This window comes from Mugil cephalus, chromosome 1 (assembly GCF_022458985.1).
Source record: "Mugil cephalus isolate CIBA_MC_2020 chromosome 1, CIBA_Mcephalus_1.1, whole genome shotgun sequence".
NCBI classification, from domain to species: Eukaryota; Metazoa; Chordata; class Actinopteri; order Mugiliformes; family Mugilidae; genus Mugil; species Mugil cephalus.
Genome location: NC_061770.1, coordinates 8,695,615 through 8,719,492, shown reverse-complemented (window position 1 = coordinate 8,719,492; position 23,878 = coordinate 8,695,615). Strand labels below are relative to the sequence as shown.

The following is a 23,878-nucleotide window of genomic DNA, read 5'->3' as shown; positions in this document are numbered from 1 at the left end:
GTTATGTGCCAAACATTGTTTCTGGAAGCGGTGGACTATCTCTGTCTTCCTCACACTTTGTGTATGCGCATGTGTGGCCCTGCATCATTACCTAGGTGTACAGTATATTTGCATCTTGAGATTGCTCCATCAGCTCCTCACCCCGCACAGATTTGGTGTCTATCTCTTCTACCTGCCCTCCTTTCCTCCCTGCCTTGTTATTATTCACCACATGTCTGGGGCTAAAACGTTTTCACACAGCACTGGGCTCATCTCCCACATAGCTGTCATTTTAATGGGTGTTTGTTCGAAAGGGGAACAGGAACTAACAGGGGAGGGTTATTAGCAAGGTCACCTCTCGTCTTATTGTAACGTCCACTGAGAACGATGCACAGAAACCTGCGCTGGTAGATTTGTAGCCTACAGGGAGGGAGAGAATGAGATGTGAGCTGCTGCACTGGAGTGCACCTTGGTTTTCTTTCTCTGTCACCTTGGGAATAATGCACATTTGTAATTCACTTCTGGCAAGCAAAGGCTGTCTCCATGAAAATAATTTTTTGGAAGGACTATTATTTGCACCGGGCATACTTCAGTCCACCCTTGTCTGTTTCAGTCAATAAATTTAAGGCTTCTCTACTGCCATCTTGTGGCAGACATTCCTCCTGCATGAACACTTGTCAAGTTTCTTAAATATGCTGCTGATGTTGTTCAAGAGACATCCTTATGTATGTCTGACATACATGTTAAACAAAAGAACATTAACTCTTAAGAAACCTGTTTATTGTTTTGTCAGAATTGGGAAAAAAAAATCAAATTAAACTGTACATAGCTCGAAATGCCAACATTATATGCAGGATTACAATTAAAATAGAGACAAATACTCAAAAGCTGGAGACATCTAAAACATTTTAGGAACTTCTAGTCTAGACATAAACATAAGACAATTCAATATAAAAAAAATACATTTAGTAGGTTTTACAGAAAAAAAACACAGGAACAGCTGTTTATTGATCACTGGGGCTCTAAATGATGGCAGTGACAACAAATAGTCGTCTTAGCACCTTCATGATTCAATTTCAAGATTCTGTTATGAGTGCAGTCAGAATTAGCTGCCTTACTTGTTTTAATTTAATAATAAAAAATAACTAAACCATTCTTATTTCAGTGCAGGTTCAAAACCTTTTCATTTTATGATTCAAATAATGACCGGGGGATTGATTGGAACCCCACAACACATGCATAACATTTACCCTTTTAAAATGTCAGTGTGAACTGTACTAATTGAAAGTGAACGTGTCCCCTCGTCCCACCTCAGACTTTATCTCTACACTCGGTTGTGTTGGCTCTACCTTAGACGTGCAGTTTCTCAGTTCACCTTTCAACTCCGACAGCTGCTGAGCATGGCTAGAGAGAGTCCCATTGACCTGCAGGAGAAGACCATTTGATTGTTTTTCCAGCTCCTCCCTGATTCTCTCCAAGTCGTCAGCCAAGTAATTCAGGCCCTTACACTGGTCCTCCACACTGGCAACACGCCCTCCAACCTCAGTTACCTCTTTCTGGACCACCATAGCTGTGCTCCGGCATCCCCGGACCTCCTCAGCTAGCCGCCTCTTCATCTCCTGCAGCTCACCCTTAACTCTGGCCAGTCTGCGCTCACCAGCACCAAGCATGGAAGCCTGGTGTCCAACCAGCTGGACCACACCCTTTATTTGTTGCGCCAGGCGAGCCTCTCTCTCGTGCCAGGAACTGTTGGCTTGAACCACCTGGTGGACGACTGTCCCCAGTGAATCCTGGAGGCCTCTCAGTGTGTGGTTAACTGAGCGAACATTGAACTTGAGGATTGTTAGTTCTCCCTGGACAGGAGCATCTTCCTCTGTTTGTTGTTGCTGGTCCTTGATGGTGAGATGCTTAAGGATGCTCTGTAGTGTAACATTGAGGCTATTCAAACGGTCACCTTGCAAGTCCAGGACCTCCTTTGCTTTCTGGTCCTCTGCCAAGTTTTTACTTGACGCAGCAGAGTCTCCCTGAATGGCAGATTTTTGTTGTGAGGAACAGGAAGTGGAGCACAGGATCTCAAGGTTGTTGAGGTGCTTTTGCACTCTGTCCACATCCACCTCTAGTCTTCCCCGGAGAGACTCCAGCTCTGTCTCCAAAGTGGGAACAGCATGACCCTCCAGCAGTGCGGGGGCAGTGGCATTACCCAGCTCCTCCAAAGCTGTCAGTAAACGGCCCTCAAGAGCACTCAGTTTACCCTCCAATCTGGCCTCCAAGGCCTGTCCTGTTGCAGCTCTGTCTAGGATGCCACCCCTCCTTCCAGAGTCATCATTTTTAATCTGCCCCGTCACGTTGAGCTTGGACTCTACATACACCAGACGCCCTTCCAGCATTCCCTCTATGTGGTCCTTGTGTCCACCCAGCTCTACTCTCAAGTGCCCCTGGGACTGGTTGAGGCTGGCTACTGATGTTTCCAGCAGCTGTACCCTTTCAACCAGCCCGCTCATTCTACTACAGCAGCTTTCTGAAGCCTTTAAACCATGTATCTGTGCCTGGATGTTTCTCAGCCCTGTCCTCAGGTTTATGGTACTTTCTTGCAGGGCGTCTTCCATCTGTTCCTGCCGCTCACCTTGCTCTTTCTGGCACTGACGGCGCACATCCCCAGTTTTCTCTTCACATCGGCTCTCTGCACTCTCTACCCGCTTCTCAAAACCACCTAGGATTTCTGTCCTGGCTGCACTTAGTTTGGCATCCATAATCTTCTCCATAGTTCCCCCAAGATGGTCAGTGGAGTCTGATGCAGAAATCTTCTTTAGTGCTCCTTCATGTCCCATCACTCTTGCTTTTAGTTCCTGAAGCTCTGTGCTCTTGGCTAGCAGCTCTGTTCTGAGCTCCTCTACCCTCCCATTCAGTTCTGTAATACCGGGAAACACATGTCTGCCATCTATGCCTTCTGTCTCAGGGTCTCCCCCTGGAATTTCTACAAATCCTACAGTGGAGGGATTAGAGGCTAGAGCTGGTGCAGGAATTGGACCAGGAGCAGCAGAGAGCAGAGCTGAGAGCATCCTGTTGGCATCTTCTCTTAATGAGGCTCGTAGACTATCCTCCAGTCCATTCACGGTTCCTCTCAGGGTCTCCAGACCCAGGTTGAGACGCCGCACATCCTCCTCCATTCGATATATTCGCTCCTCTGTCTCGCTGTCAGGGACTTGACCTAAAGAGATAGAGAGATAGAGATTATTACTCTGTGAAGACAACAGTCCGAGAATGCTAATTTTTTAAATCTATTGAACTGTTATTATTAAGTTCAGTTAAAGTTATTGAACTTTAGGACACACCAATAGGCTCTCCTTCTGGCTGTTCACCACCAGAGGGAACAGCAGGAATTTCATCTGGAATAATTTCCTCAGCTCCTTGGCTGTGCTCAGGTTCATGTTCATGTTCTTGGTTGTCCTCTGGGTGATGAGGCTCCTCATGCTCTGGCATTGGCTCTGGCTCGGATGGATAAGACTCGAATGTGGAGTCAGGGTAGGAGGAGGTCCTCGGAGGCCCAAAGTGCCGCATTGGGTAGGAGTTGAAACTGCTGATGTGAGGTCCTTTGGGCTGACTCCATGGGTTAGCTTTCATAGAAGGTGGGCCCTTGAATATTGGCCCCTTTAACATGGGAGCTTGGTACTGAGGACCTTTGAAAGGTGGGCCCTTAAACTGTGGGCCCTTCATTGGCGGGCCCTTGAATGGTGGCATCATTTTCATAGGGTGTTGGTAAACAGGGTGTCCCTCCATACAGCCATAACCAGAGAACCCAGGACAACAACGCCATTCCAACTCAGTGACGGTTTTATGTGCCACCTTGTAGATTGGCTTGTAAAGCAGGCGATACCTGAGGGGAACATCCCATTATTAGTTATGTAAGTGTAAGTTATTCTGAATTTATAAGAAAAACTGCTGTTTACTCACAGGAGTGTTGGACATTTTTGACCCCAGGAACATTTGTTGTACTCTGCTTTTACATAAGGAGCGGCACCGTCCTGCATGCTGAAGGACACTGTCTTTTCAACGACGTAGGCACAGTGGTTCCTTTCAGAAAAAATAGTGATGTATAACATAAACATTATTTCAGGTTGTCCTTCAAGATACAACATACAAAACACAAAGTAAGATGTAAATTAAGACGTAATGCAGCACACAGAAGAAAGAGAGAGAGCACTTACTTGTGTCTGCTGGTGGGTTTCCCTTGGTCATGGTGTTGACTGATGCCAGCTGTATACTGGTGATACTGAAAAGGTCTGTAGAACTTGGCTTCAACCAGTGAAAAAAGCAAAGTCCAAAACACAAAAGGACCTATAGCCATTACAAAATTCATTCTTAAATATCCAAAAGCTTAACGTGAAAAGAGTTTTTTCTATGATATCGCAAAACAAAATTCATCCGTCGAGGGTATTTAACACCCGATAGATTGTCCTCAGTTCTCTTGTGATATAAAAGTTTTTGTCTTGCCAGGCCTCTGACAAAACAAGATGTCTCAAAAGACACAAACTCAGAAAAAGACTTCAGTCTCTGCAGTGCACCCGTCTTTGGTTGTGAAATAAGGGATAATGCCACCCTCTGAATGTTGACCCTGATGCTGGTTGTGGGTGTGGTGGACTCAGGTCAAGTGACAACAGTCCACTTTGAGCTTGGGCCACTACAGTCAGCACTAATAGACCTCCACCGGCACCATCTGCATAGCTCCTCCCACTCAACCTCCTCAAAGTAACACCAGTGTGACACCGGAGGAGAGAGGAAAAAAAACCCTCCTGTTCACAGCTGGAATTAGTACATCTTAATAGAAAATACAGTTTTTATTGGACATGCAGTCTTAATGCTACTTCTACCAATCAAGGCTCTGACTGAGGCCACATGAACTGTTTTTCCCATGCTGACGTCACGGCAAACCATAGAGGAAATACGACATCACCCACAACACCAGGCCTACTGTGCTCAAAGCAGGCAGTGTGTGTAGTCGACGATTATTTATGAGAGTATGAAGAAAACTTCTGTATGAACTTAACCATTTCTTTTTCAGAAGAAGTGTTTACATTTCACAATAGGAAAAAAGAGAAGAAAGTTACAAAATTAACGATTGATGAATGCCATTTAGCTGCTTCAGTTTCTGCGTATTCCTCATGCAGCTTCACTGCCACACCGTCATGTCTTGTCTGGGACATATGAATTGAAAAGAATAATTACTGATGGTATTAGTAACACTTGCACTGCTTTTTGTTGTGGTGATGATGATGCTATTGTGTAGTATCCATGTTATCCTCCCTGTATCCCTGTAAGTTGTGACACATTATGTCATTCTTGCACTAACATACAATACAAAAATGTATGGTAGATCACACACATTTCTACTGTAAGGGCCTAATGCTATATTCTGATATAGCTGATGTTATGTTGAAGTCTGTGAAGTGAAATCTGTGAAAACATCTTGGTCTCTTTAACTTCACACAGTCTAAACTCCGACCTAACAGCAAACCTCCAGGAACGGGAACAAACAAAAACAAATGCCTTGTGTTAAGGGCTGTGCCGGTACACACCCATGACTGAAAGTCTTTCCCCACAAGCCCACACATTCATTCACAACACAAGTCTTTGTACAGTTAAGTAACTTCACCACCCTGAGTATGGAAACACGCCTGGAGCTGGATTGTACCGCAGCTGGACCACTTTGCTCTAAAAGGCCAGTTAGATGAACCCACATTTTGATGGCTTGTTGTTGTCATAATCACTTTATTGGAACAGATTTCCAACATGTGCAAGTATGAAATGTGGAATTTACATTATGAGCGTTAGGAGCGCAAATTACATTCCTACAAAGAGTTCAAATTATTACGTCTAAAGGTTTCCTTTTGGCCTTGTCTTTCAAATGTGCTGCTCTGTTCTGTGTGGAATAGGAGCAGCAGCAGCATTAAAATGAGAATGTAATTCATTCACAAGGTGGAAACTTTATTATAATGTGCATCACAAGGCTGTCTGCCATAATGTAGACTATACAAAAGAACTGAACTATAATTTGAAGGTCTGCTTTCTTCCTATTACTTACACTTACAAAAAAGCTGTGAGTAGCTGTTAGCAGATCCACTAGAGACATGCTCTTCAAAGAAAGATGGTTTTGCTTTGTTCCCGAATGTGATATATAAGATATAACAGGATTTGTTCATGTTCATCAGTGAAATGTCGTGTATAATGTTTTTAAGGAAAGTCTTTTTATATCAGTTACAAGGTGCTGAACGAAGCTGACACTTAGATATATAATGACACACATGCACAACAATACAAAAACAAAATAAACCACTGTGAAAGGTGTGAGACAAATTATAGATATAAAATAAAGCCAGACAGACTAATTGCAATAAAACAGTGTGTCAAATTAAAAAAGGCTTTACAATAAAAAACAGCTTGCAGTAGTGATTTAAAAGAAGATGCTGACTTAGTTATCCTAAGATCCTCAGGCAGTTTGGGGCATGAACAGCAAAGGTCTAATCACCTCTGGTCAGAAGTTGCGATTAGTTCCTGGCTGAGGATCTCAGACAGCGATCTGACTCATAAGCTGTTAAAAGATCACACATGTCACTTGACACCAGGCTTTATAAACCTTCAAAACAAGCAGCAAAACCGGAAAATAAATTCTAAAACCTACTGGCAACCATTTAGTTTCAGGAGTAATACTATATTTATTTTAATTCTTAGTGTCCTTAGAATATTAAACTGCACACCCTACAATTAATGTACACCCGCCCCATCACCCGGCTGCCATCTGTTCAGGTTATAGACTATGATGGGTTTTTTTGTTTGTTTTCTTCTTGCATTGCAAATGTGACTAAAACTCATTATTTCTTCACCTTTGATATGTTTCATAATATTTATCATACAACACTTGCAAGGATTCTTTTGTGTTACTGAAACCACATTTGATATTAAACAATATTGCAAATTATGTTTATAGTTTCATACGCTACGATGGATGATGCATCCGGTTTGACTGACATAGATGTTCACATAAAAGATATAAAGATTTAGTAAAATGGGATCCAGGATTTTAAAAAGGCAGAACCGTGTTAAAAAAAAAACTAAAAAATAAAAGCTGATATTATTTTTCCCCTCCCATTCCTTTTCCTGACTGTTGAGACGTATCGTGTGGCTCGTCATAGGAAGCCTGACCCGTACGAGGGAAACCGCTCAGCCAAACTAGCTCCACCTCGAGCTGCTACACCAGTAAACCGCTGCTCACATGTTGATGCATCAGTGCTGATGCTATAATAACATCATATATATATTAAATGTGTGATTTGTTTTCAGAGGGATGAGTACTTTTACTTTGACACGTCAGACTCTTAGAGGCTCTGTAAAACACCTTCTACCTCAGAGATCATGAACGTACATAGCACCATTTCTGCTTGACATTCAAGAAAAACATTTTGCTGTGACCATTGTGACATGACCTCATTTTGAACAAGAGTAGTCATTATTTTGCGGGGCTCTTTAGATTGCCCTGTTTTAGAGGGAGGCTCATTTCCTGTATCCTGTTTGCAGCAGGTCCCACCTCTTTTACCTGGAAACACTCAGATCAGTGCAGATACACAACAGTGTGTGTATGTGTGTGTGTTCGGTATAAGTTCTCCATCAGCTCTTAGACCCTCCCGATTTGTAAACAAGCTCTCATTGTATCCAGTGAAACATGTTGCATTGGGCATAGGATCCAGGCTCAGGCTGGAGCTCTGGTGCTGTGAAATAAGTGCAGCTTTATTCTACAGGCTGCCGGCGGCGGATCCACCCTGAGTTTTCCTTGAATGGCGTCACAGAGTTACAACTGTTTTAGCTTCCACTCACCTGCCCGTCATGATGCTTATGTCAGAGTTGAGCTATTCGTGGACTTCCCACCATTGCCGCATTGTGAACAGGGTGAGGCCCAGTTTGCCTGCACGTCTGTGAAATGGCTGAAACAGGGGTGTCTGTGCAACATGTGCGGAGCTACATTTTTGTTTATCCCTCCTCTGTTTCTTTGTGTCTATTTAATTTTGACACCATCGGTCCAAATTCTGAGCTGGTGTGTCTATCTTTTCATGTGTGTCTTTTTAGTTTTCAGCCTATCGGCGTGTTACTGGACTGTGTGACTTTGGCAGCACCTTCACAAGCGTACTTCATTATTTTATTAGTGAGCTGGAGGATGATTGAAAGAAAACTTTATACAGTTTTGTACTTTTCTTTTGCACTGAACTCAACATAAATAGAGACAGTATTGAAAATGCAGATTTAGGAACTTCTTAAAGTTGGGTCTATTTGCAGCATTGTTAGAGTCTCTGCTCTCACAACCACGTTAAAGGACAAACGCTTCATCAATCTTCAGCAGTATCCGGTTTTAAACCTCTTTGTGTAACGGTGTGCTGGTTCAGTTGAGTCTAGGTTAGGACATTTGTCAGTGAATAGTTTCTCATATTTGTGAAGATGAATTCACTCTGAGACGTCGCCATCTTGAGAGTTGGGTCAATAAATGAGACAAACGGCCTGAACAAATTTAATTTGGTGGCCACATGCGGAGCCGGGGGTCACGGCACACTTTACACGTCCGCCGAGAGTTTGAGTGTGTTTGTTGTTACCACACTCTTGAGAGTGTGTACACATCTGGTGACAGCACACAAACTCGCACATGAAATTCCATCCGGATGATCCAGGCTACACAAACTCGTGTGCCCAAAATAGGCTTTCAGAGCTTTCCATTTTTTTCTGTCGTGCACAATCCCTTCTGTGTTCTGTTTGGTTCCTGATACATGATTTTCTCTGCTGACTTCAAACTTCAACAATTGTACAGGTCGTCGGCTAAATAGTTTTAGTGCTGCTCTGAGTATTCAGTCCCTTATTACTGCTTGTCTTTTTCATTCCTTTAGGCTAAAGAGGTGTCATGTGTTCCATTGCTTTCATTTTCCAATCTAGTCGTCACTAGAGCTGAAAATTGACTGACTAATCGGCGACTATTTTGGTAATGGATTAGTCACTAAAGTCACAAAAGTCATCTTCTCGTCTCTTTGGTGCAGGAAATGAATTTGGTTAGTTAGCCCGACAAAGCTTTAAAGGTGGATGAATCCTCCATGAAGTCAGACATAATTTTCCTGTGGTGGCTTCGGCTGTTGCCATTAGAGCCGTCCCTGAATCTAACTCACTCGTAATTGGTTCAAAAAGGTGAAGATGAGTGGAGTTTCTGTGGAGTTGAGGCAGATGAATATAGGCAGACAACTGGCAACCTGCGATGACACCCACCTCTGAGCACATCCTAATAATACATCATTTTAATCCTGAAAATGAGTAGTGCATTGCGTAAAGATCTATTGTGCCATTGTCATCAATGTGAAAATCTGTTATAGAATCTAAAAAATTATTTATACCTGGCAGTTAACATGTTTCTTTTGTAAAGTTTTCCATTTTGACATTTTTTTTAATCTGTGGATTGACTCACGCTTGGAGTCGGCCACGAGTGGTCATTTGAGGAACTGCAGCTTTTGTCCATTTTTTTTCCTTTGGTTTACTACCATTGCTTAATGTGATGTAAGGATTTATATTTGTGTGCTGATTTGTCGGCATCCTTCTGTAAATATGCGACTAAAACCACTCTCATTTTGAACTGCACAACCGTGATGGAGCCAAGGTTAATAAACGGTGATCAGACAGTAACTTTTACTGCAGCACAGAAAAGAGAGAATAGCTACGTTGGAGTAGCTGGTTTGTGGGAGGCTAAACAAGTGAGACATTTTTGTGCTTCTCTGGCCAGTGAGAGACATTAATGAGCAGTCACAGCTGTCTACGTTGTGGGGTAGGTGTGGATGCGTTGACTTTTCCAGCCCGAGTCAATTAAGCTGCAAATAATTTCACATTTAAGTTAATGTTAGTCACAGTCAGACAACACTGGCAACAGACAATGACAACAAGACATAGACCAGGAGACATCCTTATTTATAATAGGGTGCTGTTTTATATTTGAAAAAGTTAAAGCAAAGGCAAAATGTCAGCGTCCTTAAATGACATTGTTGCTTTTGATTTTGAATGAATAATTTGTGTATTTTGACTCCTCCGGTTTGATTTCGGCAATGTCGTCACATATTCCTCAAAAGCAACACACTGCCTCAGACTGTGTCACAGAATAAGACTGCCCCCTTGTGTTAACTACACCTCATTAACTACCACCTCTCTTTCTCCCTCCTCCTTCTGATGGCTCCTGCTTTTGTTCGACAGATTTTAAATTTTATGCCTGAATAAGAAACCATTCATCCTGGTCACTATCTGACAGTATGTCGAACAGGCAGCGGCAGGTTTTTTTGGATCTTTTTGAAATGACCATAAAAACAACTGATAAAAAGACTTCCTTGGTTAAACATTAAATCAAAAGGCAGCCACTCAGTGTAAACCTCGAATGTGTACTATTAATATTTGAAGCTCTTTGATGTTCCCTCCTGTGGAAAGTATTAATTGAAGCGGCCCCTTTCATCTTTTAGCGCTCGAACCAGGCCAAATGTGCCCATGGTTAAAGTTTAAGAGGGCCCCTGATGCTGTAGTCTGTGTTTCCTCAGAAGCATCTGCAGAAACTGCTCATGCCCACACCCTGCCAATTAAACTTGGGCTGGTTAGCTGGGTTTATAGCCCCACAAGCGGTTTGCGGTGCAACCCTTAAAAGTTACGGAGCATTCGACCACTCTGAACCGCTGTTATGAAAAGTCATCAGTCAGACAATCACTGCTGGTAATTGAAGCATTGATTGTGGGGCAGATGTTGTCATCTAGTCTGCAGTCATTTCAAGTAAACATCAACCACATGATGCAATATCATCATGAATCATGAATGTGAAGCTGGAGTGTTGAGCTGCTCAGTTTAACATGTAGAGTAGAGACAAAGGGCTCTGTCCAACACATACAAATCCTCCTACCAGCTTGTCATTATTGTACATCCACTGCATGTCAACAGATTAAGTTAAACAAGATATTAAATGTAAATTGATGAGTTTCAGAGGTTCTGTTAAATTGGGTTGAGAAAATATTAATTAACAACACTTAAAATATAACTCTGCTTATTCATATTGAATATTTCTATGTTACATTTCAGATCACATACTGTCTATTAACATTTGGCAACTATACACACTGATCAGGCATATCATTATGACCACCAACCTAATGTTGGTTGGTCTCTTTTGTGTTTCCAAAACAGTTGTGACCCGTCAGAAAATGGACATGGACATTCTGAGGGTGTCCTGTCAGGTCTGGTAACAGATCTGAGTTCTGAGTTGTAGCTAAAGCACTTTTGTGTTTGTGTCTGTGTCATTGCTATGGGGTGGGGGTGCCTGGTCTGGTCTAGGTGGGTGGTACATGTCTAAGCAACATCCACATGAATACCAGGTCCAAACATTTCCCAGCAGAACATTGAATTGTCACAAGGTGGTCAATGTTATTCACTTTTTTTAATGTTGCCGTGTGGTTTGTAGTTAGTTGTGAAATGAAAGGCCCCGTGTGTCCATGTTCTTGAACACTGGTTCGATGTCTGCGGTCAGCGGGGAGCTCTTTGAGGATGTCTATCTAATAAAAATAAAAATGAAAATGTTTAATTGCACCACTCCAAAGGGCAGTGGAGACGGAAATGTCTGTGAAGCTCACTGTGCAAAATACGGTGTGTAGTTATTGATTAAACAGAATTTACTCTTGGCAAAATAGCTCCAAAGTCCTACTCACACATCTACAGTATGTATATAATACAGTATAACAACTAATAAAGTATTCTGATGTGACACTGACAGAGTTGATGCTGAATTATTTGTTCTCTTACTTTTAGTGGCAACATTTACATAACAGTAGCACACTTGACACGCCGACTTCCCCCACTTACAAATATTCTCTTTTAAAAAGTTGTTGTGTTAGGGACTGATTATGTTTCAGCAAAGATCTGCCAGAAAAATCATCTTCATTTCGTCACAGTAGAGTCTTGAAGAGCAGCAGCAACGTTCATCTGAGCCCGGTGGAGTTTGGACTGTGATGCAGTTTGCTCAGTCATCAGCAGACGGAGGGTCATCTGTCATTTTTGTCCTTTTCTGACAGCACTTCAACAATTTCAAGGATTGATGGAACAAGAAGGAGCAGCCACAGTGAGCTGTTAGATGAAGAGCTGCAGGTGACAGTTGCACACTTCCAGCTCCTCAATGAAGTCATCATCATCTTTTCACTGTTCCCCTCTTGCAGGTTCTTGCTGCTGGACTAGTGATGGACAGTAGAATTACAGGGAGACCTAGCTAATGACTAGCATCCCCGATGCTAATGTGGCTTTGTCACAGTCAGAGCGGACACAGACACCAAGGCGAGTGGGAAAAGGAAAGGTGGGGGACTTGCACTGTTCATGAACTCTAGGCGGTGTGTAACACTGGGCATGTTAACAGTGAAGACAACCATCTGCTACCATGACCCTGAACTTTTAGCCATTACTCTCCAGGCATGCTACATGCCCGGGGAGTTGTCACAGGCCATTGCTATGTGTGTTTACACCCCCCCCACGAGAGGATGGCGATGTTGCCTGTGACGTCATCCACACAACTGTTACCAGACTTAAGACACAGCACCCGATGCCTTCATGCTGATCTCTGGAGACGTCAGCCACATGCTGCAGACAAGTGGCTTGTAACCACCCCTCACAAGGTAGTTACAGGTTCAGTAACTCTTGAAGACACAAACACATAAAACGTCCTACTTTGAGCCTTTCAAATTGAGCTGAAAGCCTCAATCTAAGGCGAAATGAAGCAGCATGTTCTGTTTTGTTTAATATTACACAGCCATGACCACAGCCTTCATTAGAAGCAGCACATCATGCTTTGTACTTGTTTCTGTTTGTCTATAAACTCAGTAACAACCACCTGGACCGATCAAGCACCAAAAGCCCTGTTTAGTGTTTTTAATGTCACCTTGATCTCTCTGATCTGCTTTCACCGCCGCACCTCTATCATCCCATGCCTGCCTCAACAGGATCATGTCTTTGTCTACACATAAAAGCCCTCTCCATTCACCTGCGCTTGTTTCAGTTTGATAAACGACTGTAGTGTCATTACACTTTCGAGCGAGTTTTGTTTGCTGCTGATTTATAGACTTAAGCCAGACGGCTCTGAATCCAGAGCACGCTACTCTGGATTCAGAGCACGCTGCTCTGGATATGAAAGTGTGAAATATTTATAAATGTACAGAGAAGAACCATAAATTGCGCTTTAGTCCACACCCTTCAGGGGAACCCCTCAGCTATTCCCCGCAGCTCCAGTAAGGATCGCAGCAGTGGATAAATAAATGCAACCTACTTTATTTTTAGTCCTTTTTATGTTTTTGTTTTTCATGTTCTAAGTGGATGATGTATATATAGCCTTGTCAAATGTTGAACTGGCTGTAACACTGATATAAGGTTAGGGAAGATGTAATCCTCAGTCCAAACAAGTACAAACAAAATATATTTATATACAATGTGGTTTCTTGTCATTATCTCCTCACACCCTCTGCACTTTTTCCATATACAAACATATACTCTTTTAAGATAGCTTTTCTCTATTTACATTTGTATGGTTCCACTTTTTATCTAGTGGCATCAATTGAAAATGGCTTATAGATCCTAACCTGTCTTGATACTAATACATTACCAGTCAAAAGTTTTCCTTCTCATTTAATGATTTTACTTCATTTTCATGACTACTTACATTGTAGATTCTCACTAAAGTCATCAAAACTATGAATGAACACACATGGAATTATGTAGTAAACAAAAAAGTGTGAAATAACATGTTTTATATCTTAGATTCTTTGAAATAGCCACCCTGTGCTTTGAGTACTACTTTGCACACTCTTGACGCTCAACGAGTTTCATGAGGTAGTCACCTGAAATGGTTTTCCAACAGCCTTAAAGGAGTTGTTAGCTTTTATAGTTTTCACTCTGCGGTCCATTTCATCCCAAAGCATCTTGATTGGGTTTAGGTCCGTGGCTGTGGAGGCCAGGTCATCTGGTGCATCGCTCTCCTTCTTGGTCAAATAGCCCTTACACAGCCCGGAGGTGTGTCTGAGATCACTGTCCTGCAACAGTGGCACCAGCAAAGCACTCCCACACCATCACACCTCCTCCTTCATGCTTCACGGGAACCACGCATGTCTCATTATGTCTAGTCCTTGTGTTTAAAGACCTGATTCCTCTAAGAGTTGATGTAGAGATGTGTCTGCTACTAGAACTCTGTGAGGCATTTATCTGGGCTCTAGTCTGAGGCCCTGTTAACTGTGGCTGGTACCTTGGATGAACGTATCCTCAGCAGCAGAGGTGACTCTTGGTCTTCTTTTCCTGGGGCAGTCCTCATGAGCCAGTTTCATCGAAGCGCTTGATTTTTTTTTAGCGACTGCACTTGGGGACACATTCAAAGTTTTTGCAATTTTCCAGACTGACTGACCTTCATTCCTGAAAGTAATGATCCATCCACTGACATTTAGAGGTAAATAGGTCAGCACGCGGGATTCTCAAACTTTTTCACAGTTTTAATGGGCAGAGATACTTTTTGATCCCCTGGGGAATTTGGTAAGCAGTGAGCGTTATTATTGTGTGCTTTTGGCCCTTTTGATTTTAAATCTCTTTTATTTTAAATAAACAATCTTTATGACTTTTGAATAACCATGGTTGAGTGGTGCTTAGTGCTGTGATGCTCCTAAACAGGAGGTCAAAGGTCACCTCTTATGAGAATAAAGTAAAGTGGGTCTACGGACAGGTGGGAGCAGGAACCCTGCTTTGTGATTTCAGGCCCGATGTCCTGCAGCTCCTCTGCACAAACCCCACATAGAGGGTCCATCACAGACAGGGCTCGCTGCCCACCAGCAGGCACAGAGCTCCCTTTCTTTAAGAAAAAGCAAAGGGGATTTCCTTACGGTGGATGCTGCAGCGATGAGAAGCCTTTTCATCCGCCTGTTTTTCACAGTCTCCACTGGCTGCGTTAATTACAGGGCCCAGGGCTGCACTTTGAGCTCCCCGCGCTCATGCATGCTCTTGAGAAAAAGCCGCGCGTCCGATTCCCACGACACAGATAAAAACCGCACACCAATACGCGCGCCGGGAACGCGCACACTCTCGCTCCCGACCGACGAGACAGCGAAGCCAGTCAGCTGCTCGGGGACATTCCTGTCTGTCTTCAAGAACTTCACCCCAGACACCGGGGACGACGTAAGCTCCTGTTGAGGCTTTTTATTTATTTATTTTTCTCACCCTCTCTCGTCAGTCTGAGTCTCTGCGCTCTTGAGAGGATGTGGAGCGTCGCTGCTCCTTCCAGACCCGACTGAAACTTTTCTCGGTCAGGTCGCATCGCGCAGGGGGAGAGAGGAGGACGCAGGAGCCGCAGCCTGTGTGTCGCTCGCAGGAGACTATGGGAGGCTTTCATTAGATCCACTCCAGCACAAAGACATCATGGCTGTGGATGGTAGGACACTTTCTGCGCCTTATATTTGATTATTATCTAATTATCATTTGTTCTGAAATAGGAAACATCCAATAGAAAGTAAAGCAGGCATGAGTTTGTTACTTTAAGAGAATACTTCCTGAACCAGTTAATCCGGTATGTTCTTGCTGCAGCTGATAAGGAGACGCATGCTGCAGCCAATTAAATGATAAAGTACAGACAGTATGAGGTTAAAACGTCCACCGACTACAGTGAGTCTAGAAAGAAAGTGACAGTGACGCACAGATAACTCAGTGTTATATAATGGCCTGTGGGTACAAGGGATATTATTATGTTAAAAAAAAAACAGGAGGGTACAGGGTGGTCTGATGGTCAGTGACATGGTGCTGAATGGACAGCGCATCACGGTCTGACTGCTGCTCTGGTCAGATTTGTGCAGATTTAAGTCACTGGATTTAACCCCGACAGCTACCTTTTCAAAAGTAAAATATATGCACGGTTTTGAAAGAAAAATATGTATTTCTGTGCAAAAGTCTATTAAAAAAAAAAAGTGCAGCAGGCAAGCCAGACTCTTCATAGGTTGTTTTGGGAGGCTTTGGTTCATAAAACCGTTTCCTTTCCGCCGCCGTCAGTTTTATATGTGTGTGTGTGTTAGTTAATGAGAACTTTTTCCTCTCGGAAAACTAGAGTCAGACAAGTGGTCCTAATTATGCACATTAAACCCTTGAAAGGGGCACATTTGTGTTTACAGCACAGCACCGTGTGAGCAACACTGTGGAGGGGGGGTTTATACACACACACGCTTGGAGTAAGACTTAAAAAAAAAAGAAAAAAAGAAAAACTGAAATCACAAACCGAGTTTTATTCATAATAACCTGATGCTGTTGGTTTGCCTTGATGATTGCAGGACTCAGTTTGGCTCCGCTCTCAGTGGGAGATGATGAATGACGGAAAGGAGAAGGCGCAAAGCTAGAAAAAAAAAGAAGGCGCTCTTTCATCTCCTCCAAACCTCGTTTACCCTTGACAGCCCCTCTTGTTCAGAAATCTCTTTTCAAATTCTCTTAGTCAGCTTAAGATATTGAAAATGCACATTAATGCGCGCACAAACACAGCTGCACATGTAGCTTCAAACGCGGTAAGAAAATCCTTCCAATCTGGCACATGAATCTATAATGACCCATGGCTTTCTGCCAGAATCTGTGCCAGTAACAGCGTGTTTACTGTAGTTCTACACTCCCTTTAATTACTAGATGTTGGGCAGCCACCTGCTGTGGAGTGAGCTTGGATGTCTGCCTACGGGTGTCCTCGTAATGATTAGGAAGTGGCTTGTCTCATGGCTCTGAAATGCGCCTACAAGCCTTTCACAGTAACAGTGGTACCTGAACACACAACATCTGAGACTTGCAGAGGAGCTTGTCCAGACTCAGACCTCGGAGTATTACCTCATGCGTGCTTAGTGTCAACAGAGCACGTCCCAGCAGGTATTTCATAATGAGATCATCTCTGGATGACAGAGCGTGCACGTGGGTTCAGCTCTGGCTTTTATTTGCAAGTCATGCAGAGCGAGGGAGTTTTGTTTGCCGAGTAAGTTGCGTTGGCTTTCTGATCATTATACTGTACGCCTTTCTTCATCCCTCCAGCTGCATCGAGTTTCAGTTTCTGCAGGCCAGCTGTGGAGTACAGGGCTCTGCCGGAGGACTTCAAGCACCAGCTGAGTCGACGGACAGGTGGGAACCTAACCTGGCATGACGGGCGTGGACAGAAAACGGCGGGAGGCAGAACAGTGAAGCTGCTGCAGCAGCCGGGGACCGAGGCCCTGCAGGTACTGAACACCTACGTGACCTCGACACGTCCAGCAGCACACCTGCCTCACGCTGTGATAACCCCTAAGGTTTTGTTCACTCTCAAATATCAGGGAGATAGGTTTCTGTCTGCTTCATTAAGCGTGATGATATTGAGCAAAAGGTAACTGCAGCATTGCTTGAGGCCAAACTGGAATTAGATTTTAATACCTCTATGATTGAAAAAATATTAGTTACAGGCTGATAATGTTGTTACTGCAGGCATGAACTAAAAATCATTTGCATTATAACTTGTTAACCAGCTGCAAAGCTTATGCAACTGCTTCATGTGTCAAATGGTGAAGTAAACAGCGCGCTGAAATCATTGGCGTCAGTTTTGACACAACTGAAGCCATGACACAGGAATCTTCCTTAGGGTGGTTTTACAAGAGGGAAAGAACTTTTGACATGCAGCAGTCATCGTAGACTCAGACTCAAGTATCCAAACACAAAGCGTTATTTCTTATTGGGGAAAAAAATCATTGCAGCATATTATTCCTTACACAAAATTGAAGAGAATCCAAATTTCATTTGATTGTAGTAAGGATCATTTTTAAGTACATTAATTCAGTTGATATGAATTTTTATTTTACCTAAACAAGTCCCAGTATTTACTTGAAAAACAAACTAGTAAATATTGTGATATCATTTAAACCATCATATGGAATAAAAATCATTACCTAGCTGGTTTCATGTGCACACTATACATATATACATATATATATGTACATATATGTACATATATACATATATAACATATGACAAATCTGATGCTCACTAAAAGAAAATCTTTATACTGTTGTCTTGTCTTTATCCTTTCTGGTGTCCACCAGCCCATCTCCCACAATTCTCTTTGTAAAAGTCTGGGAGAGAAAAACAAATCAAAGTCTGGCTAATGCAGCCGGTCATCGTCGATTGTTGCCAGTGGTCACTTTGTTAGCAGAGAATGGATGTTGCTCACTCCCCAGCGGGCTAGTGCGCTCTAACAGCCTTTTAGCTTTAAATAGCACAAGTCTTCCAACACTCACTCGATGCTGCAGCATCTCTTTGTGTCGACTGAGAACAGAAAGAAACCGTGTCTAGTTTGATACCGAGCGGCCGATATCACCCAGCCTGCGACTGTTGTTGCGGGATAATAAACAGCAAGCGTTTTTTTAATAGATCTTTTTATGTGAAACATCCTGTTCCAGTCCAAGTGAAAGTTTTTTTTGTTGTTTATGTGATACAGCATTGTCCGCTCGCACAGTCGGGGTCATCGGCAATCCATTCATGGTGCAAACTGGCCTCATTTAAAGCCCTCGGTTACAAGTCAGAGCGCCCATGTTTTTGTCTTCACCCCATGAAAGGCTCTCTAAAAAGGCTGTTATGAGCCCGAGCTAAAGCTGCGAACATAGAACTGGGCTGGGCTGATAACAGAGTTGGATGCAGGAAAGGCATTGTTTGTTTGCTTCAATCCCCTTGGATGCACATAATGTAGTGGTCGGTTTATTTTGGTCTTAAGAAGCAAAAACTTGCATCTCACCGTACCATGTGTGTAGCGCTTCCACTTCGTTCACTATTCACCTTTTGCTCACGTTGTCTTCTTATTTCTTCCTGTCTGCGTCAGTTTCTCAGCTGCCACGCTGTATTGTTGGTTTGAGATTGATCCAGTAAACAGCATGGAAACCGTCATTATTGCCTCTATCTGTCAACCACCTCGGTCTGTTATATTCCACCACCGTGGGCTCAGGGCAACACAATCCACTCAGTGGTGGAGTGAGAGAAATATAATCTACAGCAGTTGTGATAATTACTTGTCATTAGTTTTTAGCTAAAATATCAAACAGTTTTTCATCCAAGGAGAATTTGCTTCTTTTGTGTTTTTTAATTGATGAAAACTGAAAAAACTGAAGCGCTGCGTATGTTTGAAAAGAACGACATTATTCCTGTGTTATTATTTCAGAAATAAGACAGATAACTACTTATAATAAGATGAAAGGAAAACACATCCAAGGGTTTAAATCATAGTTTTGTTAGTCCTTCTGTCTTATAGTGACACGTCATTTGATGTCCTGGACAACACAGTCTGGACTTCTCTCAACTGTGATTGAAGATTATATCTTTTTTAACTTGATATGAATGTTACAGAGAGTTTCTATCATTGGTTGAAGCCCTATAAAGTATATGCAGCATCCATTTATATCAAAAAAAAAAAAAAACATCAGAAAGAACTAAAAAGAAAGTAGATAGAATTTATTCATTCACTGCTTCACTGCTGCTGCGGGTAATAGCTGTGTGATATTTAATGTAAATCATAGTAGGGACCGATGACTGGGTGATATGGATCAAACTTTCATGACATCAGCTATAAGGTTCCTGGAGCTCAGTGTGGTGGCTCTGGCCGTGGCCATCTTGGCAGTGCCTGACACCACCTAACTCCTAGCTAAATGAAAAACAAACACAGACGTGGACGTGGAGCTGAGGGCGGCCAGGTGGAGCCAAGGCAGACAGTGAGCTACCCTGTGTGACAGCACCCACCCGTCACTCAAAGCAGCTTCAGCCTTAATTATGCATAACTTTAAGCCTTGATATATTTTAATGGGTGAGAATCCTGGATGAGAAAAACAGCTAAAGAGAAGTTTTTGAAGCAGGCTGTAAACATGTTTATTTCTATGAGGCTGGACTTTTAGGCGCGGAGGATAAGTGCACCGACTCTCATATGGAGCCATACGAGGACGAGCCGGTTTTACACTTGTATTGGCTTCATTATTTTTGGCTAATGAGCCGTTTCATTTGCATTTACTAATTTGCTTAGTAATCAAGTTTGATGAGGCAAATGCTAAAATCTTGTGTTTGTTAAGTCTGTTAGGCAAAATCACTCGGGCTTTTGTTTGACATTTAAACTGATAATTATCATTTTATTGTGATTTGAAGCCACATGTGGTTTTTGTCATCATATACAGTAGTTGGAGATCTGTTTTATTATTATTGTGAACATGATGAATGTCTAAGTAGAGAAACATTAAAGTACACTTGATCAGTCCTGATTTGAAGTCAGCAAAAAAAATAAAAAATCTGAATATCTTTCTTGCATGGAATATTACCAATGTAGATTAAAAACAGGATATTAATGAAGGCTTAAACATCTAAGCTGTAAATTTTATAGCCAACCTTTTTTTTTTTACCTTTTTTTTTTATTTTTTATCTTGCATCTGAGAAAATCTTGAATTGGAGAAATGCTGAACCTGCTAAATTTTTAAAACTGATTTGCTGATAAGAGGCCCCAGTTTGATTACTCCTTCGCAGTTTTACACCCGTAAGATTAAAGTGCTGAATCTCACCACCACCACCACCACACGGGCCGACATGCTTCTATTTCTGTGCTGCTGCACGTTGTCGCTGATCTTGGGAGACGACTCCGAGGCTCACATCCATACGGAGCGTTTGATCTGCGTTCACATGTGGTCGTTACATTGTCACTCTGCGCTTTAATGAGGTGGAAACCTCTTCTGGCTCAGGACTAATCTTATCAGTTTGTCGTGAATACGTAGCATATCTGCTCCCTACATGTACTGTAAGTGCTTGATATCATATAATCCAGCAGATGCTTCATTAATCAGCAGTGTTTGCGGAGATCTCACGGTGAAAAGATGACGTTTCTGACATTTTCATAGGTGTAGAAGCCACAGCGGCAGCATCAAATATAAAAGACATTTTCTTTTCTTCATGGTTTGAGCGACGCTGATAACGCAACATTTTGTCAGTTAATGAGGGACACTGGTAGACACGTGTGCAAGTAAGCAGCAACACTATTTTGGACACTTTGGAATATTCTACAAACAGCAGCTGTATTGAAACAATAGTTCGCCACATACAGATGTTTCAGGACAGTTGTTTGTTGTGCGTGCATCATGAGAAGAGGATGTGAGACAAACTGTGGGACATAACAAGCTATGATGTCTCTCTCTGTCACTGGAAGTCCACAGTATCTTTTATTTATTTTAACGCCGCCATGACATCAATTATTTTAGAGACCTGCACAAAGCTCAGATTCTAACTCAAACCCTGGAAGCTTCTGTGCGCCCGGTAATGTCTCTGCTGCTCTGTTTTCAGGAGTGAAAGTAGAATCTCCTAATTAATTTGAATAAAGACACCTGTCATTATTGGGGAAATACAGCTCATTTGCCCATCGGCATGAACACATTGCTAATTAATTACATGCAGGTACATTTTTTATGACAGATTTACACGCAGCAGCTAACGGTTGTTGATTTAATTGGTTAATGTGTGCGCAGATTTATTTAGTCTATTATTTAGTTCGTCAACAGCTACAAGACAGGAACAACATTTGCTGTCATTCAAATTAGAAGATGTGTTTGAATGTATGGGGTCCATTAGTGTGTCCAGGATGCATTTTGCGGCCACACTGTTATGAAAGAATGAAAGAATGTGACCCAGACCACCTCCAAATGAGATTGTATCTTAAATGTGTCTTCAGTGCGTCCTGGGAGTGTTAGCATCTGTTTTTTTTTTTTTTTTTTTTTTTTTTGGCCGCCCATTTGTGAGCAGATCAACCAGAACACATATTAAAGTCCTTCACAATCTTTGCCCATAATAAAAAAATAAAAATAGTTTCACACATTCGTGACACAAAAACCTCAAGTTGTCCTTCTAATACTTTTGTTACCTCATTTCTCCAGCCAGATTTTAGTCTTTATGCTAATCTAAGACCTGTTTGCTGGCTGCAGCTTTATATTTATAGCACAGTGGCATCAGCTAGTCAAGAACAAACATGGCTCCCTAAATGTTAATGATCTGCATCTATGTCACACTGTTATATCTCAGTGGCTTTTTATAAAGTTTCTTATCCTCACAACAATAGGGTAAGGTGCTCGCAACTGGACGTTCAGTGTCTTGCTCAAGGACTCTGTGGCATCTCTGTTATACTCGAGCTGTTCCTCCTTTAATGTTCTCTGTATTTATGTGTATGTTGTTCTGTCTGTTTATCTCCAGTACCGCTCCAGTGACAGTTTTGGCATATACCACACGAGCCCCACACAGCCCAGCCTGATCCGCCCTGTCGTGCTCTGGTCACAACAAGATGTGTGCAAATGGCTGAAGAAACATTGTCCACACAACTACCTGACCTATGTGGAGGCGTTCTCCCACCACGCCATCACAGGTCACGCACTTATATAATAAATAGATTTCACGATGTCACTGGGATTTAGATTCGAATCTGAAGTCAGTTTTCCCTTGCCTCACTTGCAGGACGTGCATTGTTGCGTCTGAACGAGGAGAAGCTGGAGAGGATGGGTTTAGTGCAAGAGACGCTTCGACAGGAACTGCTGCAACAGGTGCTGCAGCTGCAGGTGCAGGAGGAGGGACGTAACCTGCAGCTGCTCAGCAGAGGTGAGGGTACGTGTTTTTATCGTTATTTTTTAAAATTTTTTCTTGACTCTCAAACCTTTGCTTTGAAGTAATAGTTTAATATTTTCACATTCCCATTTCTGGCAGTCAGAGTCACACAGAAGATCAATATCACTCTCGTATTTAGTTGGATAAACACGAAGCTGGTTAGTTGTGCTTAGCATCAAGACTGTAAACAGGGTAACAAAATTAGTTTACACCTCTAAAGTTCATCACGTACACACTGTGACTTTGAAGCTGAGATTACTCTGTAGTAACTAGCACAGTTTTTCATTTCAGTTTCACTTCAAGGGTTACTGCCCTATTATTGTTGCACCCTAGACGAGACATCTGAAATCCTAAAGCCAGTCAGTCGACTCCCTAAGACTCTCCTAACTCTCCTAATTACGAACAGTCAGAGCAACAAAGCAGTATTACATTGACTGTATGTACTGAGTTTAGTTTAGTATACCTAGTTTGGTAGAACTAATAAAAGTCAATAAAACAAGCAACATGTAAAATAACAGTTCTATCTTCTCAACCTGAAGCCCTGAGAATCATCTACAAACTCTAAACACAACATCTTACAATCACTAGTGGGTTAATTCAGTTGCTTTTTGACTGTTTCTATATGTTTCTAGTCTTTACACTAAGCTAATGAACAGAAAGTTGTAACATCACATTAAGTGGCATCGATCTTCAACTAAAACTGCCTGAAAATTAGTAAGTGCACTTCCAAAAATGCCAAGATGTAGCTTTAAAGTAAACAGCTGAAAGGTGCTAACCTTTGTGTCTTTTGCAGGTTCCTTTGGAAAGATTTCGTAGCTGCAAGACGTGGACACTGTGGAGTCATGTGATATAAAATCATAAAAACTGAAATGTGAATCAAATCTGTGGGATGAATCCATCCAGCAGCAGACATGTAGAATAATGTCAACTGGAGGTTGGCAGCACGATAAACAGACATCATCTAAACAAACTGACTGTGAACTGTGATGATAAAAGCATCGTGACAATCTGTTTTGTCAGTTTATTTCTCTGTTCTGTGACTATGTTTCCTCTTGAACCGTCTCGACAACTTTCTCTGAAACTTTTTTTAATGTCAAAAAATCATTCATATATAAATAAAAACTAAATATTACCAGAAGACCTGCATTGTGTGCATTAATCTTCGCCGTGTGGTAGCACGTGATGTCAAACTCCA

At 42.2% G+C, this 23,878-nt stretch overlaps 2 protein-coding genes across 3 annotated transcripts; one reads left to right on the top strand and one right to left on the bottom strand.

Moving 5' to 3' along the window:
- Positions 1-742: 742 nt before the first annotated feature.
- emilin3a (elastin microfibril interfacer 3a) lies at positions 743-4,627 on the bottom strand. The gene is made up of 4 exons (XM_047578996.1): positions 4,185-4,627; positions 3,931-4,050; positions 3,312-3,853; positions 743-3,187 (listed from the first exon to the last, which is right to left on the bottom strand). The coding sequence occupies exons 1-4, from the start codon at positions 4,334-4,336 to the stop codon at positions 1,257-1,259; spliced, it is 2,745 nt and encodes a 914-aa protein (XP_047434952.1). The 5' UTR covers positions 4,337-4,627; the 3' UTR covers positions 743-1,256.
- A 10,401-nt stretch (positions 4,628-15,028) lies between these two features.
- On the top strand, positions 15,029-23,821 carry samd10a (sterile alpha motif domain containing 10a). 2 transcript variants are annotated; one of them, XM_047567781.1, is made up of 5 exons: positions 15,029-15,466; positions 17,086-17,267; positions 22,279-22,447; positions 22,537-22,677; positions 23,477-23,821. In XM_047567781.1, exons 1-5 carry the CDS (start codon positions 15,454-15,456, stop codon positions 23,497-23,499), a joined length of 528 nt encoding a protein of 175 aa, XP_047423737.1. In that variant the 5' UTR covers positions 15,029-15,453; the 3' UTR covers positions 23,500-23,821. The 2 variants fall into 2 exon arrangements, with proteins under 2 accessions (XP_047423737.1, XP_047423728.1); XM_047567772.1 differs by having other exon boundaries at positions 15,039-15,466; positions 22,537-22,683.
- Positions 23,822-23,878: the final 57 nt, after the last annotated feature.